Source organism: Hipposideros armiger, unplaced genomic scaffold (assembly GCF_001890085.2).
Source record: "Hipposideros armiger isolate ML-2016 unplaced genomic scaffold, ASM189008v1 scaffold_383, whole genome shotgun sequence".
Taxonomy (NCBI): domain Eukaryota; kingdom Metazoa; phylum Chordata; class Mammalia; order Chiroptera; family Hipposideridae; genus Hipposideros; species Hipposideros armiger.
The window spans coordinates 813,545-840,720 of record NW_017731733.1 but is presented as its reverse complement, the minus strand read 5'-3'; the positions used below and the strand labels follow the sequence as shown (position 1 = coordinate 840,720).

The 27,176-nt window shown below is 39.5% G+C and overlaps 1 protein-coding gene across 1 annotated transcript in view; it reads left to right on the top strand.

Annotated features, from left to right (window-relative positions):
* Positions 1-10,015: 10,015 nt before the first annotated feature.
* Positions 10,016-27,176, top strand: part of TMEM236 (transmembrane protein 236) — a 30,202-nt gene continuing 13,041 nt past the window's right edge. The window contains exons 1-3 of the mRNA XM_019662918.1: positions 10,016-10,272; positions 21,315-21,387; positions 24,361-24,499. Of these exons, the coding sequence (XP_019518463.1) occupies positions 10,016-10,272; positions 21,315-21,387; positions 24,361-24,499 (469 nt within the window). The remainder of the gene's footprint in view (positions 10,273-21,314; positions 21,388-24,360; positions 24,500-27,176) is intronic.

Genomic DNA, 27,176 nt, shown 5'->3' with positions numbered 1-27,176 from the left:
TAACCATCCTAACAGATGTTAGCTTGTTTCACATTTTAGGGTTGAAGATTTCAGTTTTTCACCATTAAGTATGATGTTAGCTATGGGCTTTTCATATATGGCCTTTACTGAGGTAAGTTTCTTGGACACTTTTTTGGGGGTGTGTGTAGGGGGGCACTATTATAAAAAGGTATTGAATTTTGTCAAATGTCTTTTTTCTCCATTTATTGAAATAATCATGTGATTTTTGTCCTTCGTTCTGTTAATGTGATTTGTCACATTGAATGATTTTTGTGTGTTGAACCATCCTTGCATTCCAGGGATAAATCCTACTTGGTCATGGGATATGATCCTTTCAATGTGCTATTGAATTAAGTTTGCTAATATTTTGTTGAGGATTTTTACATCCATGTTTTTCAGGGATATTGGCCTGTAGTTTTCTTGTAGTGTTTTTGTCTGGTGGATATCAGGGTGATGCTGACCTCATAAAATGAGTTTGGAGATGTTCCCTTTTCTATTTTTTGGAAGAGTTTATGGAGAATTGGTATTAATATTTAAATGTTTCATAGAATTCACCTGTGAGAGCATCTGATCCTGGGCTTTTCTTTGTTGGGAGGTTCTTGATTGAATTTGTTTATTTGTTATTGAACTGTTCAGTTTTTCTATTTCTTCTTGATTCCATCTTGGTAAGTTCTGTGTTTCTAGGAATTTATCCATGTTTTCTAAGTTGCCCAATTTGTTGATGTGTAATTGTTCATAATTGTCCCTTATGATCCTTTTTATTTCTGTGGCATCAGTTGGAATATTTCCTTTATCATTTCTGATTTTGAGTCTTTTCTCTTTTTTTTTCATAGTAAATCTAGCTGAGGGTTTGCCAATTTTGTCTTTTCAAGAAACCAACTTTTAAAATTATTTTTTGTCAATTTTTAATACTTTTCTATTCTTAATTTCATCTATTTCTTCTCTAATCTTTATTATATCCTTTCTTCTGCTAACTTTGGGCTTAATTATTCTTCTTTGACTTGAGGTGTAAAGTTAGGTTGTATATTTGAGATCTTTCTTTTTTTTAATTGGGAAATTGGGGGAGGGGAACAGTGTTGGAGAATTGGGGAGGGGGACCAGCCAAGTTGTTGTTCTTCAATCTTAGTTGTGGAGGGTACCAGTTGCCATCTGGCTGCCCATTGGCAGCTCATGGGCTCTAAGTTCAAGGTGCTGTGTTACAATCTTAGTTGCAGGTGGGCATAGCCACTGTCCCATGTGGGAGTCGAGCCAGCAGCCTTGTTGTTAAGAGCGCGCACTCTATCCACTGAGCTATCTGGGTGGCAGCTCAGCTCAAGGTGCTGAGTTCAGTCTTAGTTGTGGGTGGGTGTAGCCCACCATCAAACAGGCAGTCTTGTTGTTAGGAGCATGTGCTCTCACCAGCTGAGCCATCCTGCCACCTGTTGGCAGCTCAGCAGCAGCTCAGCTAGGGTGCAGCGTCACTGGCCCATGTGGGAATCGAACCAGTGGCCCTGTTGCTCAGACTTCGTGCTCCTAAGCTAACTCTTAACCAATTGAGCCACTCGGCTGGCCCGAGATCTTTTTTTTAATATAGTTGTTTATCACTGTAAGCTTCCCTCTTATTATTACTTCTGCTGTATCCCATAAGCTTTGGTATGTTGTGTTTTTGTTTTCATTTGTCTTAAGATATTTTTTAATTTCCCTTTTCATTCTTGTATTTGAGTATTATATTTCTCTATCTACACTATTTTTTTGAGCACAGAGAATGTGCCTTTTTTTTTTTTTCCAGGAAACTTTACCTGAACCTGTAAGTTGACCATACACTTCTCTTTGCTCTCATAATGACTGGCATACATGTCTCATTGTGCTTCCACTGAAATTACTAATTGAAATGCATTAGCACAGTAGCTAGCATAGAGACTCCACTCAGTTCATTTGTGAATTCATTCTGTCACTCGCAAAGTCAGCATATATTTATTGAGATCTTACTATGTGTCAAGCACTAGTCTAGGTATGAATATATAATGGAAATCAAAATTGGTAAAAATTCCTGCCCTAAAGAAACTTATGTTCTAGTTGGGGGAGCAGACAATTAATATAATAAATAAGTCAAATAAACATTGTATTTTTGTTAAGTAGTAAGAGGGAAAATAAAGCAGGGAGAAGGATAGGAAATTGAGGAGGGAGTTGTATTGACATTTTGGATAAACAGTCTCACTGAGAAAGTGTCATTACATAAAGATCTAAAGAAAGTGAAGCTTTTTGGATATCCGGGGAACAGAAAAGCAAGGGCAAAAGTAGGGTGAAGAATGTGTGGTTGAAGAATATTGAGGAGGACCCTGAAAGTGAGAGGAAAAGGATGTTAAGTTGGAGAGAAAGGTGGTGGGGAAGAGGTTGTGTAGGGTTTGAAAATTCTGGTAAAGCCTTGGGTTTTTACTGTAAATGAAATAGGAAGCCATTGGGGATGAGGGTGGGGCGGGGGTGTCGTCTTTTGACAGAGAAGAGAAGTTGATTTATCAAATGTTTGTGAAACTGAATGGGCCAAATATACATAGTACTAGAAGACATATTACTAATATACCTTATAGTCTAAGTTTTAGAAAAGGTAAATTAGGTTAGGAGACTCAAAACCCACAATATGTTCTTTTTATTAGTTTAAGGTGTACAGAGCAATGTAATAGTTAGACATTTACACCCCTCACAAAGTGATAACCCCCCTCCCCCAATCTGTTGCTCCTCTGACATCGTATATGTCTATTACACTTCCATTGACTCTATTACCTATGCTGTACTCCATATCCTGTGACTAAATATATATAAAATTATGGTTGGCATTCAGTATTATTCAGCTTCAGCTTCAGGTGTACAGCACAGTGGTCAGGCATCTGTGCTGTCCATGAAGTGGTCTCCACAATATCTTTTAAAATATCCACTTTAAAACTGTGATTAAAGCAAAACCTGCACCACCTAGTGGAGTTAAGGAGCACTGCATTTAGGTAAATCGGAAATTTTATTTGATCTATTTTATCTACATAACTGGATAGTTGTCGTTTTTGCATGATTTATTGGGATATGGGCATGACTACTAACATTATTTTCAAGTTATTTTTATCTTAAGTAAGGAAAAAATCTGCAAACATATCAAGTTCTTAACAGTGAAGATTTGAGAAATTTAGGTTAAATCATTTTTGTGAACTTTGGGATGAATAATTAGGACTGCATCTACATTGAAATAAATTTTATTTCTTTGCTTAAATTGGTTACTTTGGAATATTTAAAGACCAACTCAGATTATTGTAGTGTCTTGAAAAATAAAATCTGAGAATTGTTGTCAAGAATGAAGTGACTTCCTCTTTTCTGTAAGATTCAGTTTCTTTTTTTATAAGATTTTTTTGAGCCAAATTGATGACAGTGCTAGGAAGCAAGGTCTTAAATGCTCCCTCTAATATTCTATTTCTAATTCTTAGCTCCCGTTCATACACCACTATAAACAGTTTGTGTGATGGCTATGTGGTGGGATGGGAAATCCTTCCTTCCTTCCTCCTTCCTTCCTTCCTTCCTTCCTTCCTTCCTTCCTTCCTTCCTTCCTTCCTTCCTTTTCAAGATCTGGACAATTATAATAGAAAAGCATATTACAAGGGAGCATCATTGTTTTTAAAAAGTAAGGACACTTTCTACATTTTGTTAATTTCAGTAATAGAGTCACTAGATAAATACTGGATATTAAAAGCGTTTCAAAAGTGAAATCTTTGCTCTTACAAAGTTGTTTCTTTAATAGCCGGAGAGATGAAATTATACTTTTCTCATACTATAAATGTAGCCTGGACTATGATAACATAAGATTGGCAAAAGGGGCATATATGAGATGGTGAAATCATCTTACTAAATTCACTTCAAGTGACTTAGTTGGTGACACCTGCTTATGAGAATCAGTAACATATTTTGGAAATACATAAATAGTGGACGTGATACATAATCAGTAAATTAGGCCTAGGGACACACTTTCACCTCTTTCCTAGGCTCTTCGTAGATCCGGCTTGATCGGCCGAGGAGTTTCACTGCCACCAGCCGCTGCCTTTTTGCACACCAACCCCATACAACCACAGGAAACAAACCCCAGATATGCCAGAACATTCCTAGCAGTTTGTACATTTTGTTTCACAGACTATACCCAGAAAACAATGAACAAACCTTGAGATTGCAAATGATCTTATTAACAATTTAAGAGACTTTCAATTTTGACTTCCTGCCTCCAGGAAGGAAATGACAGTTGGAAGTGTGGAGAACAGGTGTTGCCCTGGACAGCATGATATCTTCTGCTTACTAAAATAAAAAACATTGCATCAACACTCTTACATGGAAGTGAGTTCTAACCACAAGACTCAGTCTTTCCACCACAGACCCAGCTTCAGAAAACCAAATCTGTTTCCTACCAGGAAGTTAAGTCCAGTGTTAAAGCGCAGACTAAGGGTCACAGTCCTTGGAGTCAGTGTTGGATGAATCCACGTAAAGAATTTGGGTGGTTTGAAAATGTCCCCCTGCATGTCCTTCCAGTTACTGCAGCACGATTGCGTGGCGGGCTCATCAGGGGACTTAGAAGGAAAAGAATCAGGATTGGCCTAAACTGGTCCCAGCTGAAGGGTAGGGGATTTGAAACCCTCTCTCATCTCCCTTTTGTCTTTTTCTCCAAGTTGGAGGTCTGCTATATATTCCTCCCAGTCGCTTAATGCTGGCACAATGGCAAGACGGCATTCTTTTTCTTTGCCAGGCTTGCAAATTCCTCTATTCCTCCTAAAGAATCCTTCCCAGCCTCTCAGTCTGTTATAGAAAGTGTAGACAAATGACCCGTTCGAAGGACTAAGGACTCTGAAATGACTGAAGGCTATGCCTTAGGACCAGACAAATCCCAGGCAGCCCTCTCCAGCCTCCATGATTCAATCCATGATGGAATGTGTGCCTTTTGGAAGGCACATGGATTGGAAAAGGTTGAGAAAGATATTGTAACACTGGGACCTATAAAGTGCATGTGAGTGCTTGCAAAGGGGCATACTCTTTCCCTAACATATGGGATGAAATTAAGAAACTGCAATCCTCAAACTAATAAAATAATAATAATAATAATAATAATAATAATAATAATAATAATAATAACAACAACAAAAGAAAAAAGAAAGAAACCGCAACCCCAGGGTCTAGTCTTTTCCCCTCACTTAGAGACCCTAAGGAGCTGTACTGTGGCGGAAGTTGAGGAGGGGCCTGCCAATCAGATCACGCAAGGAAATGGAAGCTCGTGGGCTGATACATATGTTATTGGGACAGGCAGTAAGTACATGATTTCCCCTGAAAGATCCGCGTGAGGGACAACTTTCCTTTGGAATAAAAGGTGAGTTAGCTATTATCCAAGCCTAGCATGTTACCCCTGCTGCCCACCACTTCTCTTACCCTTCATCTGTGTATGCGTTGCTTCCGCAAATATGCATTATGTGGTCAGCACTGTGCTGAGTGAGACATGATGACACAAAGATGAAGGCAGATGTTCTCTGTCATCAGGGAGTTTTCGGTGACGCAATGCACAAACAGCAGGAAGGGAAGGGCTGCAGTAGAAGTGTGAATGTGTGCAGAGGTGTCCTGATTCACAGGAGGAAGTGCTCACTTCTGCTGGGAGGGGGAGGGGCAGGGCGGGTTCACCCAGGGCTTAAACCCAGGGCTCAAGGACTAGGGCTGTCCTGGTTCACGCTCTCCTGTGAGATCCGGAGAAGGCAGCCAAATCCAACCCAGCATGCCCAGCGAGGAAACAGTTCCTTTCCCCTGTCTTCTGCTGGCTCCTGGCTAGTTTACTGCTTTTTGGTCCTGCCATCAAAGGGATATGTGGAAGTGGAATTTGTTTATTTTGCTTCTGCTGAGAGGCGAGGGAAAACAAATTAGTGGAGGAAAGATTAAAAAAAAAAAATTAATAGAGCACAAATTTTTTAGCAAGCTGGAATTGCTTTGTTTAACTGATTTCTATTTTCTATTTTTGTTTTGCTTGTGAAATATCACAACGTGCAAAAATTACAACTATGAAATATTACCACTATGCAAATTTCATTTATTACGTATTTATTAATAAATAAAAGTGGAAGCCCCTTCCAGCCTACCTCACCCATTCTCCAGGGGCAGCAGCACTGTTAACAGCTTGATGAGTGTCTTTCCGGATTTTTAGTGTACATTTAAGTACACAACTACTGTATTTTAAAACAAAAATAAGATTGTGCCATCCATATTGTTATATGTGGCATTGACGCTTTGATTCTCTCTCCAGCCTGTCTCCCTCACTCACTGCATCATGACCATTCTTATTGTAGAAGTGTTTTTTTCAAAGGAAATATCAGTCTGTGATCTAGAGAAGGTGCTGAGCAATATGTAGAGATTGCTTTGAGTCAGCATAAAAATCAAACAGGCCAAAACTCACCTCCTCTGAGAAGCCTTCTCTGATCAGCTGTACTTTGGTTTTTTTTTTTCAGTCCTCTCCACTGAATCATCCAGTAGTTTTATGTATTGTTTTTATATTATATTTGGCCCCTGCTCATAAACATATCCGTTTGTCTTATACTCAAGGCTTTTGGATGCAAAGAACAAAAACCTCATTTTGGAAGAATACATGTGAGCTGGAAAGTTCAACAACTGAGGGACTGGTCTTTCGTGGTGTGCTGGCATCTCCCTGTTGACTTGTTCCAGTGTTTGCACACTCTGGATTGGCTTCCTTACTCTACCACCTCTTCTATTCCTTCCCCATTTGGCTTCTATTTGTTCATTCATTCACTCGGCAAACTGTTACTGAGTGTCAACAACGTGCTAAGGGTGGTTCTAGCACCTACAGTTTGGGTTGCTCTAATCCTGACTCAAAACATGACCTCCTCTAATTCCACTTATCCCATCCTCCCCATGTTTCTTAGTTCAGATTTCTAAGGGTGAGAAAGTGATTGGCCCAGTTTGTGCCAGGCCATACTTAGATGGCTGCACGCTCTGTGGCCCAGAACCTATTCCTGCAGATGTGGCTGGAGGAGGGAGATGGAGGACTGGGGGCAGGATAGCCCTTCACAGCCCTAACCTGCCCAGCTTGCCCCATAAGTGTTCTCAGATCTTACCTGGGATTTGTGTCCTGTCCTTAACCAGAGTGTACGAGGTCAGACAATTAAGTTTGCGAACTCATCGTAGAAAAAGTGCCACATACCTCATTGCTGAATATCACTATGGTCACTTTCGAAGTACTCCCCTTGGGAAGCTATGCACCGACGCCAGCGCCCAGTCCACCCTTCAAAGCAATTTTGGAACTTTTTTTCTGGAATGGCCATCAGAGCTGTTGTCCTATTACCCTTGATGTTCTGAATGTCATCAAAATGTCTTCCTTTCAATATTTCCTTTATCTTCGGGTATAGAAAGAAGTCATTGGGGGCCAGATCAGGTGAGTAGGGAGGGTGTCCCAATACAGTTATTTGTTTACTGGCTAAAAACTCCCTCACAGACAGTGCCGTGTGAGCTGGAGCGATGTTGTGATGCAAGAGCCATGAATTGTTGGTGCAAAGTTCAGGTCGTCTAACTTTTTCACGCAGCCTTTTCAGCACTTCCGAATAGTAAACTTGGTTTTACTATTTGTACCAGTTGGTACAAATTCATAATGAATAATTCCTCTGATATAAAAAAAGATTAGCAACATTGTTCACGAACTTAATTGTCAGACCGTGTAAGTGAATATGGACTGTGCCTCTACCATGACCTGCACAGAATAAATGTTCAATGAGCAGTGTGAACACAGTCCTTCCTTTACATGGCGTTGGGCTCACTGAGGGCAGAGGGAGAGAATCACAACCTCACTCCTGCTCAGAGAAAGCACAGCTCGTTATCACAGCATTCCATGTGGCAGAGAGCAGCAGGTCATGTCGCAGGAATGCTCACGCTCTTGGTGTTGTCTTTGAAGGTGAAGGTGAAGAGAGATTAGGAACCACAGGAAAATAATAAGTAAGAAATAGAAAGTGAGTGTCAGTTTTAAATTTCCATACATGGGAAGAAAAACTGAACATTTAAAATGGAATTATAGACCTGGGCAAGAGTCCTTTTTCCTGAAGCCAGGCTATTTTTATTCAACTACTTTCCTCAAATGCTCAAGTCACAATTCCTATTAATACACAAAGTTTGTATGCAAACTCATAATACAACATTGCACTGATGACTCAAGATGGAGGGTTAGGACGTTAACACATAATTTGTATCTAGTATCTTTTAAATAGAAACTTTTGTTAGGGATGATATAGAGAATTGATGTCAACTATATGATACTAGAAATAGATGGTGACAGAAACGCTGCTCAGACGGTTTTCTGCCCCATCCTTCCATATTCTTGTCACCGTTCTTCCAAATCTCTTCTTCCATGGAGAGGAAGGACTTTTGCTCAACCTCAGTGCATTCCAAATTCAAGTTCAGATAAAATAATTAGATAGCTGGAGGCACAGGCTGACTGGTTCTCCTGCAGTGGGAGGGCAGGAGGCGAGATTCCCCAGAGCTAGCTACCCAGCGTCCTAGGTGCGCTGGAGAGCCAGGCAGCATAGGGCCCCTTCCGCAAAGGGCCTTGGGAGGAAGGAGACTAGACAATCACTGGCTCTCCCCAGCCTGACAGCAGGCACAGGGGGAGCCACCTAAAGAGCAGGTACGCGGAAGGCATTTGAGTGGGTGTCTGAGGATGCAGCGCTCGCTTCATGGCCCTGCTCCGTTGGTTTTAGCCGAGGCTGTCATCTCTTGCTCCCAGCTGCCTTCCTACCTCCAGGTGAAGGCTGCTGCTGTCCTTCCTCCACACCTGCACTCGCTGTCCTTTCCAGACGATCAAGTGACTCCTTTGTTCAGAAAAAGTTGCTTTTACACACACCCCAAATCCTTCACGGGACATTTACATCCTGATCCCAGCCAAGTTTTACAACCTCACCTTCCCCTATTTCCTGCATGTCATGCCAGGCTCTGTAACCCATGGCAGCCTCCTTGCTTCTTTTTACTGCCCGAGATGTCATTGACACCCCAACACCCTCCATTCCGTCCTCCCTGTCTTTCTCTTTCTTTCCCCTTCCCAGAGCCCAAAGAGGAAGTTCCCTTGTGTGTTACCATAGCATTCAGGTTGTAGTTCTGACCTCAGTTACTTTTTGTTGCTCATAGGTTTGTTTGCGCCAGTGGACTATGGACATTTTCAGGGCAGGAACCTACCATCACTTGTTCATCCTCACACCTAACACCTAACACAGGTGCTAAGGAAGGATATTCATGGAGACAATTGCTGTCTTTTAAGTAGTTGATGTATTTTTGGACAAATGTAGATAGCTCTTAATTTAGCGTTAATCCTGATAACAGGTTTCTAATATGGCCATGTTCGTTTCCTGACCAGCAAAATAAAAATAACATTAATCTGTATTACATAGCAATTAGTGTGTAAGGACAAATAAATAATTCAAGTACCAGGAAGAGGTCTGGTTAGGAAGTTGGCAAAGTAAATCTAAACTCCGACTTTTCCAGCACTTTGAAGAAAAATGAGGGGTCGTTTTCCAAGATTGAAGACTCAGGTTTGGGGGAGTTCGCTTTGCCTGAATTTTCTTAGCTATAACAATAGGAGGTTGCGTCCCCCTTTAACTGTAAAATTATATTCTTCTAATGGTTCTTCTTAACAAGTGTTAAATATTATATGAACGCTTTTTGTGCTCAAATTAGCAATCAAAGCTACATTAAAAAACCTCTTCTTAACAGTGCTTCAAAGCACGTTCTAAAGTTCATTTGACTTCTAATAACGGATGTGCAAACACAGGAGGCGATCACTTCCACAACTGCTCTGTTTCTTTAACAGAACTCGGTTGTTAAGTTGGAGGATCATTGAACCATATGAGGGTCAATAAAAGAATAAAAAGTCACTGGTTAGTGATTCGAGTACAAGGAACTTGATCGTCGTTCGGTATCTGTGTGTCCATATGCTGCCCAGTCAGAGGGAGAGCGTCTGGGCCTCAGCAGCTCGCATGTCCTCGGGATGGCTTCTGGAAGAATAATCAAGCTTGTGGTGTTTGAGCTTCTTGAGCTTGCTGCTTTCTCCATACCCACGCTTGTGACTATGGAGCAGTTTGCCGCTGCCTATCAAAGTACAAGGACTATATACGAGAAAACGCATTATTGGCTGATTGTTTCCTGTTCCATTGCCTATGTGGCTTCAGTGTGTCTGTTGATTTGGGTACCCATAAAAGTTCTCTTATACAAGAAACCACACCTTTTCAGAAAAATTAAAGGATGGTAAGTACGAATATTCTTTAGCAGGGAATCCCCCCAATGCTTTCAAAGATGTTTTCTCATGTACAATGTGTAAGGATGTTAGCATAGCAGAAATGGGCATAACGTAAGATTAAAGAGGAGTAACAATCGCTGTTTCTATAAGTGTTTCGATATTATGGTACCTTCCATATTTTTGTAGGGTCATAACAAATCACACTTGTTCATAAGGTAGGTGTTAGCGTGAGTCTGTGATACCCTGAGTAGTAAATGTTGGACCTAGTTCCTCTGTACACTCAACTGCCTAAAGCTTTCACAGTTAGTTTACAAAAATCACAATTGCAAGATTATAATATAGAATTTTACTTTTCTACAAAACTGAAAGTAATGTCTGTTTGAAAATGTTTTCATTGCATGTTTTGCAGGTCTAAGACCTCCTTTGGCCATTAATCAACTGAGATTTTTAAGCAACTGGTTCCTTTAATTAGATTTTTAAAACTGTGATGTTGGTAAATTCTTTTACCCTGGTGGGGGTGTGTGGAATACTTCAATAATAATACAAAAATATTTTAAATAAATTAAGACTTACTGTGGATTTAACTAACAGTTTAGCTAATGACTATATCGGCCCATGTAAAGGTACTGAGAACAAGTAATCTCTGATACGAATACGTTTTTCCTTTTAGATCTTCAGATCTGATTCTTACTCATCTGGGATGTCATTGTTTTCTTTGATAACTTAATTTTTCTTTCCTACTGATCTTTTGTTTTAAAGTCGAACAACTTAGAAGGCATTTGAAAAGCAAGGAGTTGGGAATTCTAACATTAGCAAGGGTAGACATGTAAAAATAATAAATACAGCAACACAGCTAGAAATACCATTGGGAGGGTGCAGAGGGGGAGAGCTGAAGTGTGGAGTTCATGAAGTGCTCTTTAGATATTGATACCGATACCGGATGTGGCCTCAACTCTACTTACCAGGGGATTTCAGTTCCCCACATGAGGACCTAAGGTGTGGGTTTGGGGCCCTCCACTCCTTATACTACTTGGGAATTGGGTTGATTGAGACTCCTGGCTGGTGGAAGGTCCAGGTGACCACAGGCGTAAACCAACGGGAAGGTGGCGCACACCAGCCTGGGAAAGGGCTCTTCTATCTTTTTTCGTTTACAGCTCAAATACCTAGGACTCTTATGTTCTTAATATCATTGAGGCAGCAAACCTTCCCATGTCACGTATCGTCATCATCATTCAGCTACAATTGCTTCTTTACTGACCACGTATGTGCTAAGAGATGTGTATATGAACTTCATTTCATTCTATACCACCTCATGAAGGGGCTCTTCTCATAAGTTTATCATTATTATTCTCAAGAGGAAAGTGAGGATTAAAGAGCTATGCAACTTTCCCAGTCAGTTAACTAGCTAGTGGAGGAGCCAGACCTCAGACCCTTGGACTCCATAAGCAGTACTTTGGACCACTACCCTAAACTGCCTCTTTGAACGTCCCAATCACCTGGGGGCAATTTAGAGGTAAGGAAGAGAGTTGCATTTTGTTTCTATTTTGTTTCTACTCCACAGTACACATGTCTCCTTTTGGACATCTGGTTCGGATAGTCCCCTTGTGCTAAGCTGTCTTGGGCTGTCAGAACAATGATGTCTGTCCGTGATTTCTTTCAGGAAATACTAGTCTGCTCTTCCATTTCTGTTCGTGGGTGTGGGTGAAACTACACCTATTTCCTAATGGCCACATCCATGAGCACTATCATATTGTTATCTCTTCCTGGCATAGGAGAGAAGAAATAGCGACTGCGCACTATTCTAGGAGCTTTAGGCATTTTGTACTGTTGAATTTGAACTTTACAACCTAGTGAGGTATGTGCCAGTGTTCTCATTTTATAGATGAAGAAACAGAAACTTGAAGAAATAATTAACTTGGTCAAGTGATAAAGTTTGTAAATGGTGGAAGGAGTTATCTGTGAGACCCAGATCGATCTGATTCTGTGCTGCTTTCTCTATTTCATGCCACTTTTTCTTTATTCTTTTTGGCTTTGAATGCCAAGGGTGTTTCAAGAGAAATTCAGCTCTTTTTATGTCACTAGGATACATTTCCCCCCAAAGATGTATATTTGGATATTACAAATGATTCCTAAAAGATGAGTATTTTGATATTTTAATATATGTGGTAACATAGAGTGTGTCATATATCTTAATTGCTAGATGAAGATGATACAAAAATAATTGCTGCTATAGAAAGTAGGTATTAAAAGTATAAATTATTTTTGAAGAATATTTAGATTGTTGTTTCTGTGAAATTCATAGATCCTTAGCTTTCACAGACACACTGTGGATGAGCCTGTTGGAGAACCTCCCTGCAGGTCCACATTGGCATCTTGGGCCTGTGAGGCTGGTATTTAGGAGAGAGTGAGTCATCCAGCTAGTAAAGGGTGTGCCCTGGCAATACAAACAGGGACTTCGAGACCTGACTTCAAATCCCGGCTTTGACTATGACTCCTTGTGTGAGTTATTTAAACTCTTTGAATTGTAGTTTTCTCATGTGCAAAACAGGAACAACCTAGTTTCCTTATTGGAGTGTCATTTGAAGAAACTGAGTAAGACGATGCATGTAAAGTTCCGAGCATAGTGCCTGGCACCTCAATGTTAGTGTTACTACATCATGCTGAATTTATTATTTCCATTTAACACATGATCTTCTTTTAATCCTCAGAATGACTCTGAGAAGCGGTAGAACTGCTGATAAGACTGAATATAGTGGAAGAAAACGATTTCAGTGATATTCTTCAAGTTTGGAGACTCTCCTAGGTCTCTTTTATCGTTTGAGAATAATTGAGGCCAATATAGTGATATTATGACTGTCTTCTAAAGTATTTTGCATATCCACCGTGCTTTTATGTTTCACTTCATTCACTTGACCTGCAGGCCAGCGTTATGAAGTTGAATTGACCAGATGGGTGTAATTCCCATATTATAAGTGAGGGAAAAATGTCCAAGGACTGAAAACGTACGCACTAAATCAACAGTAGACTCTGAACTTTAATCCAGTGCTCTTTCTTTTGCTCTTGTTAAACACTTCCTCATTCTTTTAGAATGTTCTTTTTTGGGGAAGCCTTTCATAATTTATAATAGACTAGGGAGATGGTGTGAGGCATGAAGAAAAGCTTTTTATATACACACCAAATTGTATAATCCAGTAAATAAGAGAAACCCTTTCTTGGAATAACAGTGAAAGTGTGAAACCACTGAGCAAGGCTTCCCAGGAAGTGAAGCAGGCCTCCGTGGAGAGGGGTCCTTGGGGCAGGATGATGCTGGAGGACTCGTGGGGGTTGCCACACGGCCTTGGCACCCTGAGCTGTATTTCATGACCTCTCTCAAGCCATTCAGAGTTTCAGTACTCTAGCCATGACATGGCAGGAATCTTGGGCAGTGCCCAGTTTGAAAGACTCCAACAGTTTGGACTAACTATATTTTAGCTTGCTTAACTCCATAACATATGCGACGGGATTTTACTATTGATTTGTTTAAGGTAGTGGTAGCAATAGTAATAGCAGTTGTCGTCGTAGTAAAATAAGAGCAAATATTTACTGAACAGTTACCATGTACCAAGAATAGTTGTAAACATATTGTATTTTAATTAATTCTGGAACGCTTTTATGTGAGAACACTTATACAGCCCATTTTACAAGTCAGGCAATTGGGACACAGAGATTAAAAGACCACACAGCCACCGAGTACTGGAGCCACCATGGACCTAGAGTGTCTGTCTCCAGAGCACTTTGCTATTCTACAGCAATACATACAAGTGATGTGCACAGCGCCAGTGTCACTTGGACCCTGCTGGACAGAAGGGCTAACCAGAAGGAACTAGGGCTCGTTCTTTTCAGCACCTCTGAGAGAAGGTCATCGATAAATTACCATGAACTAAATAAACACAGGTGCTTTACAGTGAGTTACCTCTTCCCAGAGCACCCGCATTTCTCTCCTTGGGGCTGTCATCTTCTGAAATCCTCAGAAATCATAACTGTGTGATACCTGACTAGGCTTTTTCTTCCTTGGCCCCTCCCCCATATCCAGACATCAGCAAAACTATATTTACTTTTGCGCTTCTCTCCCAGCATATGCAATAAGTCACCAGATTCCATAAATTCTTCCTCTTTCATCTCTCTTGCATCAGCTCCTGGTTCTCCGTGGCTGTTTCCCTTACCCTACTGAGGCCCTCATTTCCAGGTCCTAACAATACCCTGGCATGGTTTCCCAAATTTTTGTATGGTCGTATCGCGTGTCAGATCAGTGGTCCTGGTTGGAAGCATGATGAGCATTTTAGTAACTGATGCTGGGGCTCAGGCACCCTTCACCCGCTGGTGTCCTCATCCTTGCCATCTCTCCGCTCCCTCTTTCCCTCGCAGTCCTTGATGATAGAGTAATAAACTTCTTGAAAAGTGTTTTCTGCATGCCAGTTCCACCCCTCAAAAAACTTTCCTCTTCCTCTTATTTGAACAATTCAGTGTTGACACGATACCACAGGATCCTAGAGCTGGAAGGCAGCTTAGAGTTCTACTTACCCTCTTTCTCACGATACAGAGGAACAGTCTGCCTCTGAATTTAAAGGGGATGCACTGCCTTTTGTGTCTCTAACTACGAATCTAGTGTTCTTTATTCCCTTGTATTGAGATAAAATCTGCCATCCTGTGACTTCCTTCCCATCTTCTGTGTAGACTTCACATCCTCTGCCCTCCCTTTTTATGCCAGTGAACCTGGCCATGGCCAGGAGCTCAACCCACCACCCCGGATTTTCCCTTTTCATTGCTTTTCGAGCACCCTCTTTGGCTCTGGTAATATAAACTGCCACTTGTATGATGACGATTCTCCAAATTGTGTCCTCAGTAGTGGCTTTGCTGAGCTCACTGTACATGTATTAAAGCTTTTCAAATATTTGAAAATAGCCACATCACTCTTCCAGCTAACCTCATCTCATTCACAGCCTGCTAAGTCTTTTCTGCAGTGTCCAGGTGTCCTCATTATTCTTGTTCTATGATTGCTTTTATTAACCTTTTGGGTGTCTTCTTGGGATGCTGGCTGGCTTGTTAATGTCTGGATATGATCACCTTGATACCCTGATGTCCTATTGACTTCAGCTCTTGATGTGATGTATTGACTTCAGTTGCAACTGTGTCACATGTTTCAAAACCGAGACTGTGGTTGACTAAAATTTCTTGAAAATCCTGCTCTTAAGTCACAATTTCCTCACCTTGCACTTAGGCAACTCTGATGAGCCTATAAGTGCCTTAAAGCCAGCGTGTATCTTGCATGTCTTTCTGTCCTTTGAACAGAGTGTAGTACACACATTTAACAACAGTGTAGATGAATGGGTGAATGGATAAATACTTGAACTATTTTTTTTAACCTGAATTCTGTAGTTTACTCTTATCCCTATTAGATACCATTATATTGGTTTTAGCCATATATTTAATCAGTTGCAATCTTCTCAGTCCTGATTGTGTCACCCAAAACGCTAGCTGTCTCACTTGATTTTGTGTCATCTGCAAATAAGATAAGCATATCTTCTTTGCCTCCCAGAGTTACTAGTAAATGTGTTCGATGGCATAGTTTTACCAGAAATCCTCCAGGTTAACAGTGATCCACTCATCCACTCTCAGGGTTTGTTAGAATAGCTATGAATTTTCCTAGCTGAACGTCCTTCCAGTTCCCACTTCTCATTCACTCAGTCCCTCTTTTAATAAACATTTACTGAGTCACCATTGACTGCCTGGCAGATCTATGCAATGTGGACATTGGGTATCTGAGTCTCACCACATCCTAGAACTTAACCTGGCAGCCAGGACTGTCCATTCTCGGACTTCTATCTATGTTTCCAGACTACCTCCCTGCACAGATTCTTCATTCTCACCAGCATTATTCCCAGACTCTCGTAGGGGGACACCTGACCATACATTAGGTATTATCTCCTTCCTCAGGGAACTTGTAGTCTACTGTGGAGACTGCACGGTTACATATGAAACAATTGGAAAGTAACGTAAAAGAATATACACGAAATCACTAAATAGTATGTGACTCACCCACCGCAAGGCCTTGATAAGCCAAGAAAAAAGTATCAAAACTTAGTACTGATAGTTGGGAAGGTTCCCTTTTTGATTCATTCTCTCCTTCTTCCCACCCCATGAGACAACCACAGTGCCCTGCACTCAGCAAGTGTTCAGTAGCTGGGGGTTGTGGACTCAGGTTTATTAAGAGAGCACTGTGCTTTAGAGTATTCAGGGAGTTCCCCAAAGACAACTGGATTTGAGCCAAGCTGGAGCAGGAAGGCATTCCAGAGGGCATGATAAGAGTAATGAGCTGATGTAGGACTAAGCGTGACCTCTTTAAGGGGTGGGAGAAGACCAACTTGCTGAGAAAGGAGGGAGTAGAAAGAAATCAACCAGGCAGTATTGCAGAATGGGTAGGAGTGTGAGTTTTGGAAAGAACTGGATTAGAATTCATCTTTTACCTAACTTTGGGATCTTGGGCAAATTAATGAAACCTTCATCATCACTTTCTTCTTCTGTAAACTAGGGCCGATACCCCCACTCAGAGAGTTTTTGTGGAGTTTGAGTAATGTCTGTAAAATGGCGTGGGAGTGTTACTGTTATATGTTGGAGAATTCAGACCATATTATGGGAAGCCTTGAAAGAAAGGAAAGGAAACTGGGTTAATGATGTAGGTAAAAGGGAACCTTTTTGAGTTTTCAAGCAGAGTGGTTTCCCAAGTTATTATCTGACCTTACCACTCTCCACGCTTCCTCTGTGAGAAATCTCAGGGCCAGAATTCTTGCTGCACACACAGGAATCTTGAACTCACCATGGCAGAGCGCTGGTCTTTCTTCACAGGCCGGCTTGTGGGAGAGTCCTTCTTTTTGACAATTGACTACAGATACATACAGAGCTCTACCCTGGAAATTACACCATGTCCGCAAGTCCTTCTCTTCAGCCAGTCTGTAATGTGGTGTTAGCCTCGCATTAGTTTCACCTTCAAAGGATTGTCTATGATATTTTTTACAGAAATGCTATGACTCATGGGATTAAATTCCTAGGACTGTTGTTATGAAGTACCACAAACTTGGTGGCTTAAACAACAAAAATTTATTGTCTCCCAGTTCTGAAGGCTAGAAGTCTGAGCTCAAAGTGTCGGTAGAGCTGGTTCCTTCTGAAGGCCATGAGGTAGAATCCCTTCCAAGCCGCTCTCCCACATTCTGTTGTTTTTCTGGCATCCGTTAGCATTCCTTTGCTTGAAGATGCATCATCCAGATCTCTGCCTTCATCTTCACATGGCATCTTTCTGCGTTTCTTCACATAATCTTCCCTCTGTACGTATCTTCCTCCTAATGTTCCCTTTTGATGAGGACACCAGCCCTGTTGGATTAGGGCCCACCCTAATGACCTCATTTTAACTTATTACCTCTGTCAAGACCCTGTTTCCAAATAAGGTCATGTTATTAGGTACTAGGGGTTGGAATTTCCAACCTATCTTTTTTGGGGGGACATAATTCAACCCATAACACTCATTAATAAATGATAAACATATGCTAGCAGTAAGTCAAGATTTCCAGATACAGATTATCATTATTTCTGGTTAAATAAAACAGAGACTTGGATTGATATTTATTTAATAATTATTCTATCTGTTCATTTAGTATTTATTGAATTCCTACTATGTGCCAGACATTCTCTGGCATCATGAGGTGCCTTGAACTTGAATGAGAAACAAGTTACATTTTTATTTTCACAAACCTTTCATTGAAAACTAGCATTTCTTTTCATTTTGAAAGTTGGTAGCAAACTACAGTAGTATTAGCAGGACCTGTAACTTTATTATATAGATCTTTTAATAACACATATCATAGATTTTTTCATGTCACAATATGTAATTGCTGCATATACTTCAGAATATGGTATATGATCTTTGCTGCCTTGAAATTATGAGTGATTACATTTTCCACTAGATCTTGAGTATTCCCAAGAAAATAAGAAGACAGTGTGTTTGTAGGTAGGCACGTTTATTAATATATCAAAAATTTTAAGATTTTAGATAATTACTTCAACATAATTGCTTTGTTTTATAAGTTGGTGTATTTTATTTTATGCATTTAAAAATTCTATTCTGAAAAGTGTCCATAGGATTCCCCAGATGCCCAGAAATTTCACTGCATGAACAAGTTTGAAAAACATTGTTCTAGATGGTGGAGAGAAAGCAGTGAGCAGCTTAGCTAAGGCCCCTGCTTTAATGGAAACTATCTTGGTTGTGGACAAAGAGGGATGTGACATCAACAAGCAAGTAATGAAATAATCAGCAGAATTTCAGAAAATCGCATGTAATATATATTCATCATAAGTCTCTGGATGCTGACGATAACCATTTTGAGCACCTCGTGTAATTGCAGAAGTCAGACGTGACTTGTATTCATCTTTTGATTCATCTTTTGTTATTGGTATATGTTGAGTATTACAATTTTTTTTTTAAAGATTTTATTGGGGAATTGGGGAAGGGGAACAGCGCTGGGGAATCGGGGGAAGGGGAACAGACAAGTTACTGTTGGTTTGTTCTTCAGTCTAGTTGTGGAGGATGTTGCTTCACTGGCCCAAGCTGGCACCATCATTGCACTCTTCCCGGGCGAGGCAGATCAGTCGCCGGCCTCTGGATGGCTGCTCACGGTGGCTGCTGGCTGGTCACGCTGGCTGCCGGCTACACATGGTAGCTTATGGCAACCCACTGCCACAGGGAGTGCAGCCTACGCCGTCACTGGCGACCCACAGCAGCCCAGCTCCAGGTTGAGCTGTTGTTCAGCATCTTAGCTGTAGAGGGCAGTGTCACTGGCCCTCATATGTGGGATCCGAACCGGGGCCCTCTAGTGTCCCAAGCCAGCTCTTAACCAGTGTGCCACTCGGCCGGCCCTAGTATTACAATTTTAATACAGTTTTTCTTTCTTAAAATGTGTACATGTATTTCTATTTCTATTTCTATATATATAGTTGTTGGAAAAGTCATGTTGCATTTTTGCAATGAAAAACAGAAAAAATATGTCATGACTTTTCCGATAACCCAATATATATGTGTGTGTGTGTGTGTGTGTGTGTGTGTGTGTGTGTGTGTGTGTGCGCGCGCGCGCACGCGCGTGTTTTATGACAACAAGTTGCCAGACATGGAAGATCCAGGATTAGAGAGCCCCTGGCAGTAGGAATAGCCAGTGTATGACTTGGGACAGGCTTGGTGTGATCATGAAATAACCAGAAGGCCAGTGTGGCCAGTAGGTGTTAGGGGAGATGCAGGTCATTCTAAGTGAGGAGGAAAGTAGGAGAAATAAGAGAAATCACATTATGGGGAACAGTGTAGGCTAGGGTAATAAGTTTCAATTTTCTTCTAATTGCTCATTGTGCTACTATCACCACTATCCATCCATTGTGTTCTTTTCATCTTGCAAAACTGAAATTCTATCCATTCAACAATAACTCCCCAGTTCTTCCATAACCCCCAGCATTGGAGATTTTCGAGCAGGTCAGTGATAAGATGTGTTTTACATTTTAAAATATGACTGTTGACTCTGGAGAAAATGTTGCTAGAATAGAGAGGCATGAACAGGAACCCATTTAGAAAATACCGCAGAGGAGAGATGATAGTAGATGAATCCTGGTGTTAGCAGAGGATAGATTCAAAATGTATTTTGGCAGTAAATGAGATAGGATTTGATGATGATCAGAACAAGTGTGGAGAAGGCTGTGGATGGGTTCTTCTTTAGGCATGTTAAGTCTGAGTGGCCTACTAGACATCCAAGTAAGACAGTTGAAGTGCAAGTCCAGGGCACAGAGTAGAGACCAGTATACATAGATTATAATAGGTTTGGCAGTCATGGGCAAGTGGGTGGTATTTAAAGCCATAGGATTGGGTGAGATAATCAAGGGAGGAAATAGAGACAAAGAAGAGGTGCAGGAGTAGTTCCTGGGATGCTCTTAATTTTTTAGAGGTCAAGCTGAGAAGAGGACTCTGTAAATGCTCTAGCTAGTCTTAGAGAGTTGAGTGTTGCAAGAACCTGGATCTGGGCTCAGAAAAGGAGGCAAAGCAGCTGATTAAAAATCCCATCATACCTCTCGTTTTAATAGGTCATGCTGGGTCTGGTTTATGTCTATGTCTAGAACATCTGAGATGGGGCTGGAATAGAGGGATGCCTGTCAGAACCCAGGAGAAATTCTTGGTCATTTGCAAGACTCCAGTGCTTTTTGTAGTTAGATACACACCATCCTATAAATGTAATGAATATCATATGTATTTAACTAAGGAAAGAGGAGGTAAATATTTCATTATAGAAAAACTTTAAGTATATTTTGTCTTCCTCTAAATCAATGATGTTAAATGGACGAGGATATTTAAATTCTCCCTGCCATAAGATAGACTATTAAATACATATTATATCTCAATCACTGATTGATCTTGCAAGGTTTAAGAAGTGGTCCAAAAACAAGTTTGAAAAATTATGTGATTTTTATGTATATATGATTTTTTTTGGGGGGGGGTTCAAGTAAAAAATATCCAAATGTTTTCAATATAAGTCATCCTTAAGTATCTAGATATCATCTCTAAATGTATTTTTTAAAAAAATCAATTTTACAACATGAGGCATAATATACCTTAAAAAAATCATACTGTTCCTTTTTTACCAGATGGTCATCAGAGCTTGAACTCTGGGGCTGGATTCTAATTACTGAATTGTGAAAAACATTGCGTGTCATGTGTCTTACACTGTGAGCTTTTAGTTGTCTGTGATTTGTTAGCGATTTGGATCTCTCACTCCTTTGTTCTAGAAAAGCATTCTGTTTTTTGGTTGTTTTTTTTTTGCCTGTGTTCCTCTTTGCCATACTGAAGCATTTGGGAAATGGAAATAGGGAAGCAGTAGCTTCTTAGAAAAACTATAGATGAATGGAACGGGAACTGCAGAATTAGCGAAAAGTAACAGGAACTGTTGATCTTGTACATTACTGCTTTTGCTTATTTTTTCTCCTTTGCTAGGAGACCTGTTATGATGATGTGTGTGGTACTCACCACACTTCCCAGCTTCAGCTTTTCAATAGCCATGACTGAGGTATGGAATTTTGATTTCTTCTCCTGCCAGATTTTGAGATTTAAAAATGTCCTCTGTTATTGGGATTGGATAGTGTGGTATACCCAACACATTCCTTACAGTTTAAAAATCCAGTCTTCTTCCAAATTGTGATATATATATATATATATTTAAAGTGTTAAGATCATTGTTACCCCTGAGATTGTGGAGAAAAGTCTAACAGCCAATGGAAACAAACAAACAAAAATTACTTCTGTGTTTGTGTGTGTGTGACAGGATTGTTCTTTCAAAATAATGTTTAAGAGCAAGGAATTTGAAAGTAGGTCCACATTTGTTTCTTCTGACCTGTTTTTCATGATAGTATTCAGATCTAAATGGAATAGAACAGTATTCCAGTGAATAACCTCTAATGCTCTAAGACCTTTGATAATATATCCACCGACAAATATTTTGCACATGATACGTCTTTGGAAAGAGCTTTATGTTTTGACTAAATGCAACTTCGAAAGGACTCTAACAGACAGGTGTCCACAGGACAGGAATATTATAGGTAGAACTTTCAGATCATGAGAATTTATTATCCAAGAAGCTCAAAGAAGAATGCCCCGCTAATCTTATTAATTTTCAAAGTGCTGTGAAAGATATAATTGTCACTTCCCCAAAGTGCACAACTTAAATTACTTTGTGATATTTCATTCCTATTTTGAGCAGATGATAAGTGTTGTGAGAGAGGTAAGTATGAGGGTAATTTTTCACCGAAGTGTAACGCACAAACAGAAAAGTACACAAAACGTAAATATACAATATTGACGGGGTACCACGAATCAAAACCCTGTGTAAATACTACCCAGGTCAAAAAAATAAACTTTGCCAGCTGCCCATGTTCCTTGCAATGTGTCTTTCCCTCCGCCCCAAAGGTAGCTCTACCTTAACTTCTAATCCCACAGATTAGTCTGTTTTTGAATCTATTATACAGGGAAGTCAAATTATGTATTATCTAGCAATCATCTACCATCTATCTAATTTGTGGCTGGCTTCTGTTATGCAAAAGTGTGGTTCATTCCTGTTTTTGTGTCCAACTGTAGCCCACAGATTTTCATTCCTGTGGAGTCATTTTATAAATATATCACAACTCATTCAGTTCTACCCTTGATGGCCATTTCAGTTGTTTCCAGTTTTGCCTGCTATAAATAATGCTGCTGTGGACATCCTTGCATTTGTCTCTTGGTGCACATGGGCAAGCATTTCAGTTGGTGAAATAGGCAGGGGTAGAACTGAAGGGTCATAAAATATTCAAATGTTCCATTGTAACAGATAATGCCAGTTTTTCAAAGAGATTAGACCTATTTAGACTTCCACTAGCAAAGAGGGAGCATGTCTGTTGTTCGACACGCTTACCAGCACTTGCATTGTAAGTCTTTATTTTAGCCATTCTGAGGCTGTATTCTTGAATCTCATTGTAATTTTCCATTGCATTTTCCCAATCACTCATGAGATTGACAATCTTTTTCTTGCCCGTTTTTTCCATTGTGTTGCTTATCTTTTAAAAAATGGATTTGGATGAATTACATATTCAGATTTCAAGCCCTCTGTTGAGTATGCATATTGCAACTATTTTCCTATTCTGTGACCTAATACTCTTAATGGTATCTTTTGATGGAAAGAAGTTCTTAATTTAAAAATAGTCCAATTTACCAATTTCTTTCCTTTATGGATAGTGCTTTTGGTAACTTGTTTGAGAAGATTTTGTCATATTGTAAATCTGAAACTTGAGATCCTGAAGATATTCTCCTATATTATATTTTAGGTCCTGTATTGTTTTACCATTCTCTCTACAATCCAACTGGAGCTCATTTTTGTACCTGTTGTGCCGTAGGGAGGCAAATTCTATTTATTTTCCCCAAATAACATCCAGTGCACTGAGCACCATTTATTAAAAAGTCTGTTTTCTCACATTTCTCTGTAGTGCTACCTTTATTATAAACCAGGTGTATATATCCATGGCCTATTTATGAGTTTTCTTTTCTGTCCCATTGCCTACTTTTCTATTCCTGTGTGAACACCACATTGTCTTAATTCTTGTAGCTTTATAAAATCCCTTTATATCCAGAAGAGTAAATATTCATATCTTTTTTTGTTTTCTTCTAGTGTCTTACCCTTTGTATTTCCATATAAATTTTAGAATAAGCTTGTCATTTTCTAGAAGAACTTGGATTTTTGATTGTGGTTGCATTGAGTGGTATCATTTTTTTAAATCTCATTTTCTCTTTGTTATTGGAATGTAGAAATAATTTCTCCATTTGGGGGATTTTCTTCATATACAATTGTATAGTCTATGAATGATGAAGTTTTGTTTTCTTTTTTGCCCATGCTTATACTGTTTATTCTTACTCTTGCTTTATTATACTGGCTAGGACCTCTAGTGCAATGTTGAATAGAAATGGTCATAGTGGCACCTTTGTCTTGTTCTTGATCTCTGAGGAAAAACTGTCAACATATCACCATTAAAAAGATGCTTGCCATAGTTGTTTTTTTTTAATTTTTTAATTTTTTTATTTAGATATCTTAATCAGATGAAGGAAGTGCCCAAAGCCTAGCTGGGTTTACCAGGGCTCTACCTTCTTGGAATACCCTAAACTCCACTACTTGTCCCTATAGCTCTTTGAGTTAGGACCCCAGAAAGCTCTGCTTAGCAGCAGGGTTGGAAGGCATTGCCTATTCTACCACTACCAGGAGCCTGCTGTTATATTTTACATGCATACACTAAACTCTTTCTTGAACTGAAAGTTCTTCTGTTGATACAAATCCTTATTACATCTTTAGAAATGGTTCACAATCATATGGGGTTGAATACTTGAGAAGCTGAAAACCAAGCTTCTAGTCTTTTAATAAATGTATTTATAATTAGTTTAGCACTGTTTTCAGATGATTAAAATAATTTTAAATAATGAAAGCTCAAAGATTTAATGCTTCTAAATGGTTTTCTGAAAACAGGTTCTAAAGAACGTTGGTTTCACTACTGTGTTACTTGACCCCTTACCTGACCTGCCAGTCTCTCTGGTTCTGACTTCCTTGATCGTGGTTGATATTATTGAAAAACTCAGGACATATCCTCTTAGAGGGAAGCAAAAGAGTAAGTATTTTTTTTAACGTAAAATTGTTTAAAGTTAGATATGTTGTTCACCATTCTCCTACCTTGTTATCTATTGACGTGTTTAATAACTTTTCTCAGAGCTAACATTACAGATAGATGATTACAAATGAAGATGTTATGTATAATTATTTTTAAACCTACTTTGATAGTTATTTTTATTTCTTATTTGCATTTTGATAGTCCTGATAAATGAATACAGTTACCAAATATTTAGTATAAAAAATTTAATGTTTATTCTAGCAAGAAAATTATCTTAGTAAATTATTATAGATTTGTATTTTTAGGAATTCTCCTAAAATCTTAAGTTTAGATGAATATATAAAGAGTTTCGTTTAGATACCTTTGATACAGGAATTAATAGGACTACTGAAGTTATATCCTAGGGAATTGTTTTTAACTGGATTATCATAAAGCTAAAGATCACACTATTAAAACCAATATATGCCACATTTCTCTAAAGGGATCAGTCAAGACTAAATAAGGGTTGGCCTCTTTTTAAAACAAAAAGTATTTTGTTAATTGAATATTCTGTTTGGTCAGTCCTAAATTCCCTCGACTTTCATTTCATGTGATACTACTGTGTTTAAGTCACAGTATTTGTAGGCTGCAATTATTATATGGCTTAGATTTTGTATTTGAAATGGGTAGGTTTTTGTCTAATCACTTCCTGATGGGCTGGACAGGGTAAATTGAGTGAGTCATCGGAGAATGCTTCGGAGTAATAAGCATGACTACCATTGCTCGGCAGAAAAAGACCAGAGAACTATTTTATGGGTTATGAGCCACCATTCTTCTCATCACTCTTACTCCTCAAACTGGACAACAAAACTGAGTTGGAGGCTACCAGGAAATCTGACACTCTGAGCTTTGTATTTTGCACGTTGTCCTTGGGTAGGAGGTGATAAATTTTTATGTTTAACACGACACAGGTGGCAAGGTAGATACGATGGCAGTCAGCGGCCATGGGTGGAGGAAAAGGTTCCCCCCAGTTCATCTGCCCCCCAGAGTCAAGTACATTTGTCTTAAACTGAGGAGATTTGGGAGTCGCCAAACCCTTTGCCGCTTCACTAGACTCCTTAACCACATACACCTATTTTGAAATTGGACTGTTTTTAATGATTCTATTTTTTCCATGTGAATGTGAACTTTTCTGTTCAAGTTTTTAGTGGAAGTTCTCTTTTTGAAAAACCATACATGTATATTTTTAAGCATATTTTATTGGCGTTTTATATTTTAAGTGATGAGTTAGATTTTTAAAGGGGAATTTTCCCTGTATTTAGAAGTGATGATGATACTGAGAGTCAAAATAAGAGAACCCCAAAGAAGAAGTGAGTCTTGGGGAGAAGACTCGAGGACAACTTGTCCAACTGCTTCTTGTTCATTGAAGAGCCTCCCTCTGGAGTTCTTCTTTGCCCAAAGTTGGGAGAGTTAAATGTTTTTAACAGCTCCACAACTTAATAAAATCACACTTTAATGAACCAGCATTCCCTCGAAATGCCTTTGTAAACATTAATTATATGTACATTTAATTTCCTTTTTTTGTACATTTAACTTTTTATGCAAACTTTGAACTTGAATCATGTCCAATCCTTATTTTAACATGCCTACTTGTGAAATAAATTATGCCAATTTTGAATCCATGGGGAATTCTCATTTATCCTCTGGAACTTAAATGAATACATAAGTTCATAGACATATAAATTATAACACAAAAATCTGAACATAAACGAGTATGCTATAAATATGGTTCCACTGCATGTGGGACTTCAGAATCAAAGAGGTAGGGAAGGGTGGGTGACAAGGTTTAGAATAACATGGCTCCCTTTAGAAAATGGTGGGAAAGGGTATATATTCTGTTCTGTGCTCTCCCCAGCTAGTTTGAAATGCATACATGTCTGTTGGACATGTTTTGACCTTATAACTAGATGAAACTAAGATAATCTACAATGCGTGGATTTCTGGACACTCTTGTACTATCTGAACCATCTCAATTCCAAGCTACTGATGTTTGATCCTTGTGCAGCTTTTCCTTTTCTAATTTCTTAAATAAAAGTTATTCTCTATATGAAAAATGCTTATGCTTAGAGCAATCTTCACTGAACCAAGGAATCTCTTCGGCTAACTTCCTAGTACCAGTTGAAATACCCCAGTATCTAGTGATTACTATGTCATAACGTCCAAGAGCCTCATTGCTCAGAACCTGGGTCTCACCTGAGAACGTTTCCTGCTGCATAGGCCTCTGAGGCATGGCAGAATCACACATGGACCTAGTACTTAATACAGCAGGTCCTCAAATAATGTCGTGTCATTCGCCATCGTAAAATTGGTTTCCTTACATGTCATTTCACTTACAGTCCGGAATAAGGACACTGAGTGAGGACTTACCTGTAATGTCCAGACCCAATCATGTGAACAAATAACAAGAATCCGATCGATAGACCAATGTCTCCAAGTCTTACTAGTAAGTGTGTACAAATGAGCGTACCTGAACATTTCCATCTGAATGTTGCTAGTTCACTTTCAACCTGTCAGTGACTAGACCTCCACCTCTCTGCCTCTGCCATATTGTTCCCGCTCCCATTTTCAAACCAGACCGGATGTGTCTCCTGTGGTCTCATCTGTTGTCCACACAGTTGGCTACCCCATTGCTTGTGCT